The following is an 11,375-nucleotide window of genomic DNA, read 5'->3' on the forward strand; positions in this document are numbered from 1 at the left end:
CCACATGCACTTTCTGGGGACTACGACACCAATGCAGGGACATGAGCCCATATCTGGTCTTTACAGCGGCAGAGCCTTAGGAACGAGGTAAAGGTGAAAACAGACGGCACAGAAGTAAGCCCCTTACCAAAAATCCAGGCGAGACGGATGCTCACCAGGTCACCGAGAAGGGAAACAAACAGGATGAGGGGAGAAGGGTGGCAGACCACCCACCACATCCCAGTTACCAGGCCTGGGCATGGAACCCCTTACCAGAGAAGAAGCTGAAGGCACAGGGCTGAGGCCGAGCTTTCTCTGGAGGCAGCAGAGGGGTCGGAAGGAAGTAACACAAACGGCACCCAGACGTCAATGACCCAGCCATCGACTGGGGGGAAGGGGTTGCAGAGAGCACACCCCCACGGGTTGCCTCTTTGGAATATCAGGGTTGGGAAAAAGAACAAGGAACGGTTCAAAAGCTGAAGGCCAGGAGGAAGAGAGAGGAGCCTTCAGCTTTCTATAGACCAGAGACTGTGCGTCCGTGGGTTTCTGCTGGCTGATGATCTGCAGTTGTCAGGGGATGTGCAAGGTCCCTCCTCGCCACCCCCAGCCAGGCAAGCCGCCGTCAACAGTGGTGTGACTTCTACATCCAGGGGGTCTGTGGGGCTGGGAGTCAGAGGAGGTGTACACCCCACTTCTGCTCAGAGTCCACATTTGAGGATGATGTGGTAGCCGTCATTGCTCTCGGCTGCAAGAGAGAAACACTGGGCACTTGGCGGGAAGAGAGGAGCTGTGTCACGGCATTTGGGAGTCAAGGAAGACATGAGATCACGCCCCATGCGCCCACCCTCCCGGCCCCAGGGAAGGCCACCACCAGCCCTTCCTTTCTCTCCCTCCTCTGAATGAACGCGCTTCTGCCACGCAAGTCCCTCCTTCAGGAGCACACAAACATGCTGACGCTCCTCTTATGCCTTCAGCAGGAGAGAGTCCCTACCTGCTCTGACTCCAGACTCAGCTGTCGTACCCACCTTTGGTCTCCCAGGAGACCCTCATTTTCAAAGAACTCAAGCGCATCGTACTTCTCCACAGCCCTAAGCAAATTCACAGGGAACGCACTGCCTGGCCCAGGACTTCTCTTTGGGGCTAATTTCACGAAGTTCTAACGTTTCTGGGGCTAGGTTTCACAGGAAGTTCGTGTTGCCTTTTCCCGGGGGATGTTCCCAGGTGAGCATTCTCTGGGGCGCCACCACGCGGGTGGGCAGGCAGGCCCACCTCCCCATCTGACTCTGCCCTCCTTCCTCCACTCTGAGCGACACAGCCAACCGACTTCAATGAAAGGAGAAGGAGAAAACAGAAGGCAGCGATCTTTACCTTTTACTGTGCTGAGGATAAAACACGATTCGTCTTGGAAGTTCTGCACCATCTAAAGGGCAAGAGAGAGAGAGAACACGTGCCCTCAACAAGGAGTCCACAACAGGAAAAGTCACTGGCTGAGTATGACACAGCCATCAGAAGGGACACTGTCCCAGTGTTCACACCAAATAGGATCATGCTGTATCATTCACTGAGAAAAGGACGATACAAATAACAAGAGTACCACAAGAGGGCCACAACTTCAAGTTGCAACAAGCCTGGAAGGGAATCAAGATGTACCATTTAATATGGGGCTACGGATGGTGGTCCTCCTCCCAGTTTCCCTGAGTCAGCTCTGACTCATGGCGACCCCGTGTGTGCCACAGTAGAACTGTGCTCCACGGCGTTTTCCACGGCTGACTTTCTGGAAGTAGACTGTCAGGTCTTTCTTCCAAGGCGCCTCTGGGTGAACCCAAACTTTTGGTTAGTAGCTGAGGGCATTAACTGTTTGCACCACCCAGAGGTGCCTTGGAAGAAAGAACTGATGATCTTCTTCTGAAAAATCAGCCGTTGAAAACCCTATGGAGAACAATGCTATTCTGACACATGGGGACGCCATGACAGAATCAAGTCAATGGAAACTTTTTTTTTTTAATGGACGACGGGTATGTTGTTTGCTTGTTTCTGTTCTCCTTTTACTTTTTCTAATTATACTGTGTGTCTGTCAATTCCTGTAATGAACATTATGGGAATGCGTATGTGTATAATAAACCAAACCAAAACTTGTTGTCAAGTTGATTCCAACTCATAGAGACCCTATGGGACAGAGCAGAACTGCCCCATAGGGTTTCCAAGTTGCAGCTGGTGGATTTGAACTGTCAACCTTTTGGTTAGCAGCCGAGCTCTTACCCACTGTGCCATCAGGGTCCCATGTATATAACAGCAAGATAAAATACTAGAATGTTAAATAAAAAAAAAGACACTTTTGGTAATTAGTAACCAATAACCCATTGCCGTCGAATCGATTCCAACTCATACCAACCCTATGGGACACAGAAGAACTGCCCCATAGGGTTTCCAAGGAGTGGCTGATGGATTTGAACAGCCAGCCTTTTGGTTAGCAGGCGAGCTCTTAACTGCTGTGCCACCAGGGCTCCTGGTAATTAATAGGATCTGCATATCAGAGGCGAAGAGGACCAAACAGAAACAGAGAGTGTTACTCCTGGGTCTGCAAATGTGGCAGAAATCTCAGGGCTACTCCTGAGCCACCTCTTTGAAGTTCTAATTTCATTAACCACCCAGGGACCTTGGACAAGTCATCTTTTTTAGTTCCTCCATGGCCCTATCTGTTAAATGGGACTGTTTCTATTATAAAAATGTTACTGGCAAAACTTTTCAATCAGCCGATACCAATGCTGCTAAGGATGCAGAGCCACAGTGGTGGGGGTGTAAATTTATATACACGAGTTAAGATGACCAGGAAGAACAGGGAATGATGAACACAAAGTTCAGGCTGGCAGGTTACCTGGGGGTGGAGGGATGCAATATGAAATAGCCACAAAGGGGCTTCTAAAGGAACGGATAAATTCTATTTCTTAACTTGACGCAGGTACACAGGTATTTTAATTATCCTTTAGAATACACAAATAAGCTTTATATACTCTTTAGCACATGTATGCTATGTTTTACAATACAAACTTAAAGATTAAAAATATACACAGAAACATATATCCCACAAACTACAATGACAGCAAAACCTGTTTCCAAATTAATAAATGCAACAAAATTGTATTGTCTGCTCTGGATTATTGCTGCCGTGCCCCCTCCCCCCGCCACCTGTGGACCCTGGCCCTCCCTGAGGGGCCTAACGATGCATGCAGTACGTTTATTCTGTGCTGCTGGCCCGCTCCCTCCAGGACTCCTGCCTGACTAGCCACTTGGGCATGCAAAGCCCTAAGCACAGCCCACACGGGCTTAATCAGTAACTCCCTTGTTTAATTAAGTGCCCTTGCACCCCGGGAGCTGGCTGCGCAGCCGGCCAGGCTGCCTCCAGCGCTCCGGGCAATTAAGAACGAAAGGTTTCCAATTGATTCGGGGTTAGGAGGCAAGGAGACTTTGGGGAATAGGAATCGCCTGTTTAAGCCGAGGTGACATTAGAGTTCTGTTCTCTGCTTCACTTGCTTAACTGCCCATACTTCAGGGCACGGGCAAGCCGGCAGGAACTCCCTCAGGGACGCTGAAAACACAAGGGTTCTACCCATTCTTAGGTTTCATCTTCACAGCAAGAAATGCATCCTTAAACGCACAGTGACAAGCCTCTCCTGCCACTGCAGCTGCCCACTGGGTGCTTTAACCGTCCCGGTTATTCACTAAGATAAGCACTCGGTTCAGGGCTTCATTTTCCTTATCTGTAAAATGGGGGTAAAATAATAATAATATCTGCATTAGATTTGAATGTAATAGTATGGAAGGAATTCTGATCTGGTGACAAAAACAGCAAGTTGCAGATAAATACAGAGCCTGATCTTCACTGTGTGTCTTAAAAACCCACAGAACCCACACCTACACGCACACCCACACACAGAACACACATCAGCTGGCGGGACACACGTCACACCTGAAGGAAGCTCATCTAGGAAGAGACAGTGGTGAAGGAAAAGGGCCTTTCACCTCTGCTCTCTGCTATTCCATATTGCTTTCCTTCTTATACTAATTGTAAATTACTTTTTAACTAAAAAGGAAGGAAAAAACCACCTTGCCAACCTCCAAGACTGAAATGAAACTCCTGTGAAACGAAAAACCTTAAAGGGGTTGACGACAACTGGAATTATAAGTGGATTATTACTAATAATGACAATTTGTGAAATACCCAGACCATTAAAAGCCTGACATTGTGAACACGTCTAATCTAAAAAGATCTGCCCCCCACATGTTCCCAGAATAACAAGCATCCAGCATGAACACTGGCAATTACAAGAAATCACTTACCATTGAGACAAGTTCAACTCATGGCTGCCCCGTGTGTGTCAGAGCAGAACAGGGTTTTCAACGACTGATTACTCGGAAGTAGACCGCCAGGTGCCTCTGGGTGGATTCGAACCTCCAGCCTTTCAGTTAGCAGCCAGGCACATTAACTGTTTGCACCCAGGGAGTCCATCAATTATTCAGCATCTGCTGGTGCCTGACAGCGTTTTCTCATTTATCCTTACTACGACCCTATCTTACGCGGAAACTGAGGCTCAGAGAGGTTAAGTAATTTGCCCAAAGTCACTCAGCTACTAGGAGATGGAGGGACCAGTCCAATTCCAAAGTCCACATTTCCTTTCTTTTTCTCAGCCACTATTCTTGTACCCAGCCTCCTCTGTAATCCTCTTGTTAGCGGTTCACGTACAACAGGATCGAACCCTTGTGACCCACCAGGTTTCTCTGGCTGATTTTCGGGAGTAGACAACCAGGCCTTTCTTTCTACTTTGTCTTAGTCTGGAAGCTCTGCCAAAACCTGTCCAGGAACATAGCAGCACGCAAGCCTCTGCTGACTGATCGGTGGTGGCTGCGCACGAAGTGCACGGTTGAGAATCGAACCTTGGTCTCCCACACGGAAAGCGAAAATTCTATCACTGAGCCACCCCTGCCCTCCTAGAATCCTCTACACAGAGGTTGCAGGTTTAAAAGCTCCATCTGAGGAGAGGGTGGCGATCCTGGCGGCTCTAGCTCTGCAGCTGGCCTGCCTGGGCCCCACCTGGGCAATGCCTCGGCCTCCGTGCACGTGTGCAAGGAGCAGTGCCAGCACCCAGCTCACAGGGGGGCTCTCGGCGCTAAATGAGCCAGGAAGAGTGCTCTCAGAACAGTAGCCGGAACACAGGCAGCACTCAATAAACGCTGGCACTCCTCTGTTATTAGGAGGAAGGGGGCCAGGGTCAAACAAGCTATTACAGCCTCTCTCTAAACATGCCAGGACACCTGAACTGGCCACAAACCTGTTCAACAGCCTCAGCCAGGAGGGTGGTCAGATCACTCAGGGGCACAGTTCCACTAGGTCCTCCTCAATTCTGGGGCCCTTCTGTCAACGGCTACTTGGCCCTGCACATGTCTGTGGTGCCCGGGACGGACAGGAAGGCGGTGGCACCTTCATCTCTCCTGTTAGCCACGTCTTCTATGTTATACAACACGCAGAGCACTTCCCCTCCCCGTGAAGGCCCGCCTGGGGCTGCTGCCTGGCCCGGTGTGCGGGGCCTCCCCTCCCTTCTATAGCTTCTGGGGGGCAGACAGAGTTTGTGCTCCTGGTTCTCCGTAGCACCTATCCCAGGTGGGGTGAAGAACAGGTGCTCCCCAACTACTCAGAGCCCAGATGTGCTTGCAGAACCCTCCCCTCCAGCCCTCCCGGCAGCCACTACCAACTGAGGAGAGCAGGGGCTGTGCAGACGAAGCCCACTGCTGTATCTCTGTGAAGTCATCCTGACCCCACTGGGTGTATCCCGGGCTCGGCTTCTCCTCTCCAAGTCCAGAGCCCAGCCTTTCAGGAGCGGGTGGACGACGACCCTCACCTCGTTGTTTACCACCACGTGGATGCCCGTGGGTCCCTGCCGGTACACTCGGTGGATGTGCTGGGGGGAGATGCTGTACAGATTGGCAATCTTCTCGATCAACTCCAAGGCAGTCAGCTCCTCCAAAAAGATGGCATGGTACACTGGGGAGGGAGGGAGGGAGGAAAAGGTGCTTTCTAAAGACCAAGAGCCTGGTTTTGCAGTCATTTAAATCAGCATGAGCTGGCCTGCCCCCATCCCCACCCGAGAAATCAATACTCATTTGAAAGGATGCTATGTGGAACCTGGCTGCCCGGGGCGCCTGCCCAGAAGTCCCACAGCTGCGGGTGCTGGTGTCAGGCCCCAGGTGGCCACCCACAGTGAAAAGACACTGGGCTGTGGTTCTTAGGTCTGCTTCAGTCTCTCCTGGAGCTCTCAGTAAAATGTAGGGATGCCTGGACCCACCCCAGGCCCACTGACACACATCTGCCGGTGGGGCTGGAGGCAGAAATCTGTGTTTGTAACAAGTTTCCGGTGATTCTGGGGTGCAGCTGGATTTGCAGCTCACCGCGGGGAGGAAGGAACTCCCATGCCTCGGGATATTTTCCGGTGGGGAAAGGGGTGAGTGATGGCCTCAGGTGGCCCAGAGTGAAAGTGGAAGGTAACGGCTACCTGACAGAGAAGAAAGGACCAGCAGTCCCCCTGTCCCTCCCCCACCACACAGGCGGTACTCCACTGGCTCAGGCCCAGTGACCGCAAAGGAATGGGGGAAGGGGGCAGGGGACACCAGGAGTGTGTGCACCGTCAACAAGTCACAAGGTAAGGAGACTTTCTCGTACTAAACCAAACCAGCAGGGTACCAGCAAGCTCCCCGGGCGGCCTGGGGGGGATAACACAATTTGGGGGGAGACTCAAGTTCCCAAAAGTCAAACACAGCTAGGTTAAATTAGAAGTCTCCCAACTTCTCCCCCAACTAAGAAACACTTGGTTCAAAACATCTCATCAGACATCCAATATTTTAAAAATAAAGTGGCCCCGAGGTTAGAGCCACACAACAGACTCGATTTTCCAGGATTTCAAACAGACTGACCCACGGTTAGATTTTTGTTCAAAGAATAGGGTTACTGCATAGTGTTCCTTCCAATCCTAACACCAGGTAAGAATCCCAGGCCTCTTTAATATGACTCCCTTCTACAACGGAATCCTAATTGTACTTCCTTTTTTCTCTTTCAACTTTTCAGAACCACTTCCGCTTTTTCTGACTTGACTCTAAAACAGGGCTGCTGGTGAAAAGAATCCCAGAGGCTGGCACTGGTGTGGCCTTTCACCTCTGACCTTTCCTGCCCCCAGGTGAACCTGGCCTCCCTGAGGTGCTCAGAGCAGGCTACAAACTCACAAGCTCCAGAGCCAACAAGCCTGGGCTCAGATCCTGATTCTGCCCCCGACCCCGGACACAATACCCTGGACAATCTGTCCAACTCCTGGAGCCCTAGGTGTGCGGCGGAGGCACTGCCCACTCAGCGATGCCGCAAGGTTAAATCATGCGGTGGGCACGGAGGACTGCCCGGAGCAGGAGCAAGTACTGGGCCGCCCTCTCCGCAGGGGACTGAGCCTTGCCCTCACAGGCTCACTGTCGGAGAGGAGAAGACAGGATGTGGACATTCCCTAGAGATGGGCAGGGGTCAGGTGGGGCTCTGAAGCCCGGTGCCGAGGTCTGAATGTTTGGATCTTGGCTCTGCCACTTACAACGCTGTGACCTTGGGCCAGCCAACCACTCGGTGCCTCATTTTCCCCCACAGGAAAACAAAGATAACAGCATGCGTATGTCCCAGGGCGCTGTGAGGAGCAAGTTAGTGCACTCATGGAAAACCCTTAGGGCAGTGATTTTGCTCAAGAAGAGGTGGCTGTTCTGATTAATCTAGGGGGTCCTCCATTGCAGAGAATAGGCAGGCAGGGCGGGTTCTCTCTCTCTCCGTACACAACATGCCTGGACACTCGGGTGTTGAGACAGGCCAGCCCATCAGACCCGCGGGACTCACAAGCAAAGAGCTTTATACACGCCATCTCATTTAAACCCCACACCTCCAGGAGGTAGGTAGCGTTATCTTCATTCTACACCCGTGGAAGGGGAGGCAGAGGCCTTGGTACCCAGCCGGAAGTTACATGGCTAGCAGGTGGCGTGGCCAACACAGGTATCCAGATATGGCTGACCCCCAAGCTTACATCCTCTCCGTCATTAGGCAGCCTAAACACTGGCAACCCCAAAAAGTTGTGTACTCCTGAGGTACTCCAGAACCCTTCAGCTGGCTCCTCAAGCCCTGAGCAGCAACTAAGGGGGAGATTCCAGACGGCTGAGGAGAACCACAGGTGGAATCACTCAGGTGAAGCAAGGAGGAGAGCAACTGTAAGTCACTGGTCACCAGCCCTCTGTACTCTGAGCAACAGGAGACAAGGCCCAGCTCCCAACTCTGCCGCTGAGTAGCTAAATGGCCTTGGGGCGGGGTGGGGGGGGCAGGACACATCCCCTCTCGGGGCCTCAGGTGTAAGACAGGAGGCTGGACCGATATTCTGGGAGAGGCCTCCCGTTCTAACATTTCAATTCCACAGTTAGGTTTAACCAAAACCCGTCATACATGAAGCCAGAACGAGGCCAGTCAGGAAGACGTTCTCAGGGAGAGAACTGCTTGATTGTGGCTACATTTCCTGTCAGTCCACCCCTGCTACCCGGCCCCGTGGTGGAGAAGCTCCCCAGTAACCCACCACAGAGGCTGCTGTCCCCACCGCCATCCCGCTTCTGCTGCAGGGGGACCCGGTTCTGCTCCAGCTCCTGGCAGACGTAGATGGTCATCTTGGGCCTCACGTTCCTGGCGAGAGAAGAAAGAAAGGGCAGGTGGGTGGACAGGGCTCTGCTGTCCCAGCACAGAGCATGCAAACAGCAGTTGCGGGGGACTCAGAGGAGCCAAGGAGGCTGCTTCAGAGCTGAAGGAAGACGGAGCACGATTCATGGAGGTGGGGCAGGGACATCCCACCCAGGGGGACCTACATGGTTTCACACAGCTTGCCTGGAGGCACAGGGCTGCACAAGACCACCCCCACCTCCCAGATCCCGCAACTACTAAGAGGCTGAATGTCAAGGTGAGACTCTCAGGATAAGAGCAAACCCTCACCCCGCTCACTCTCTGCCAGGCACGGCCTTTAGGACTCTACGTGCGTAACCCACTTGGGCCCCACACAGCCTGCGACGGAGCCAGGACCACCCTCACTTTACAGATGAGGAAACTGAGACAGAGGCTCCCGGGGGTTAAGGGCTTTACCCAGTAGCACAGAAATAAGCAGCAGATCTAGGATTCAAATCCAGCCTCTCTCACCCTGAAACAGCACTGTCCACATACATGGCTATTAAAATTTTAATTAATGAAACGTAAAACTCAGTTTGTCAGGTACATTGGCCTCAGTTCCAGCATTCCACAGCCACGTGCGGTCAGTGGGTACCCTACTGGGCAGAGAGGCCACGGAATCCTTCCACCATCACAGGAAGTGGTCTCCGTCTACACTGGGAACTCCTACATGAGGCTGAGTAAGCACATCAGCCCACGGCTTCCCTCAGGGAGCAGGCAGCTTTGAGACAAGCCTCTGAGAGCTTGGGGGAATGACTTAGGGGCCAAGATCCAAACCCAGTGGGGAAGGCTCCAGTTCAGTGGAGAAGGAAAGGGGCCTCAAGACAGGATCTTCTGCACCCCATTGCATCCCGTGTCAATGTCTCACTGCCCTGCAATGGTCCCGACCCCCTCACCACACCTCCACCTGCATCTGCCCCCACGCTGCAGGAAGGAGCCAGCCTAGGGAGCGCCCATCGACCAGCCAGCCCACCCGGCGTGGCCAGCTCCCTCAAGCCCAGGAGGCTGCGGTCTGGGCTTCCTGCCACGTGGGGCCAGGCGGCTATCCCCAGCAGCTCCCCCAGGAAGCCGACACCCACCTGCCTTTAATGGCGTTGAAGAGCCGGATCCCATCGGCAGGGCCGCAGATCTGAACCAGATCATCTCGGGACATCTTCAGCAAGTCGGCACCTAGGCAGGAAAACGGGGCCGCATGTTACGTGGGGCAGAGAAAACCAGTCTCGTCCACACGCACCCTGCGGGTCCTGCACTGGGGGGGGGGGGGGGCAATGAGACAATGGGCCCCAGTCCATGGAGAGACAGACAGCAAAGAGCTCGAAGACATCAGAAGGTCACAGCCCAAGAGGTGTCAGAGCTTGGTGATCAGACAGATAGGCGTTTACAGAAACCACTAAATCCTCACTGCCTGGGCCTGCCCCCGCCCGTGCTTTGATTGGCATGAACACGTGTGCACTTTTTTAACACTGTGCGTTCAGTCTGAGTGCCCCTCTGTGACCATCACACAGACCAGGAGGCAGAACATCAGCAGCCCCCCAGAGGTCCCTCGTGCCCACCGTGCCCCCCACCTCTAGGGTAACCACTGTACTGACTGTTCACAGCACAGATGAGTTCACGTTCACATCAATGAAACTGAACCGTATACGCTCTTAGACGTCTGGCTTCCGTCCCTCGGAGTTACGACTGAGGGATTCATCGGTGCTGAACGTAGTTACAGAGCGTTCATTCTCATTATGATGTACTATTCCATCCTGTGAATATAGCACAACTCAGAATTCATTCTCTGCGGGCACCTGGGGCGATGGTGACGCAGGGACGATGGACGCTCTCACACCTGTCTTCTGGTTTGTACATGTGTGCATGTCCGCTGGGTCACAGGGCACGCGTGTTTGGCTTTGGCTGTTGCTGTTAGGTGTCAGTTCCAACTCATAGCGACCCTATGTACCACAGAACGAAACATTGTCCAGTCCTGTGCCATCCTCATAATCGTTGCTATGTTTGAGCCCACTGTTGCAGCCACTGTGTCAATTCATCTCTTCGAGGGTCTTCCACTTTTTTGCTGATCCTCTACTTCACCAAGCATGATGTCCTTCTCCAGGGAATGGTCACTCCTGACAACATGTCCAAAGTATGTGAGATGGAATCTCGCTATCCTCGCTTCCAAGGAGCACTCTGGCTGTATTTTCTTCCAAGACAGACTGTTCGTTCTTCTGGCAGTCCATGGCATATTCAATATTCTTCACCAGCACCACAATTCAAAGGCATCAATTCAGTTTTTCTTATTCATTGTCCAGTTTTTGCATGCATATGAGGCAATTGCATGGCTTTGGTCAGGCGCACCTTGGTCCTCAAAGTGACATCTTTGTTTTTTAACTCTTTAAAGAGGTCTTTTGCAGCAGATTTGCGCAATGCAATACATCATTTGATTTCCCGACTGCTGCTTCTGTGGGTGTTGATTGTGGATCCAAGTGAAATGAAATCCTTGACAACTTCAACCTTTTCTCTGTGTATCATGATATTGCTGTTGGTCCAGTTGTGAGGATTTTTGTTTCCTTTATGTTGAGATGTAATCCATACTGAAGGCCGTGGTCTTTGATCTTCATCAGTAAGAGCTTCAAGTCCTCTTCAC

The 11,375-nt window shown here is 52.3% G+C and overlaps 1 protein-coding gene across 1 annotated transcript in view; it reads right to left on the reverse strand.

The window, feature by feature from the left end:
• Positions 1-677: 677 nt before the first annotated feature.
• TFCP2L1 (transcription factor CP2 like 1) overlaps positions 678-11,375 on the reverse strand; it is a 77,684-nt gene continuing 66,986 nt past the window's right edge. The window contains exons 11-15 of the mRNA XM_004388010.1: positions 9,829-9,919; positions 8,613-8,716; positions 5,874-6,016; positions 1,348-1,399; positions 678-724 (exon numbers count right to left, since the gene is read on the reverse strand). Of these exons, the coding sequence (XP_004388067.1) occupies positions 678-724; positions 1,348-1,399; positions 5,874-6,016; positions 8,613-8,716; positions 9,829-9,919 (437 nt within the window). The remainder of the gene's footprint in view (positions 725-1,347; positions 1,400-5,873; positions 6,017-8,612; positions 8,717-9,828; positions 9,920-11,375) is intronic.

Source organism: Trichechus manatus, unplaced genomic scaffold (assembly GCF_000243295.1).
Source record: "Trichechus manatus latirostris isolate Lorelei unplaced genomic scaffold, TriManLat1.0 scaffold00203, whole genome shotgun sequence".
Classification (NCBI taxonomy): domain Eukaryota; kingdom Metazoa; phylum Chordata; class Mammalia; order Sirenia; family Trichechidae; genus Trichechus; species Trichechus manatus.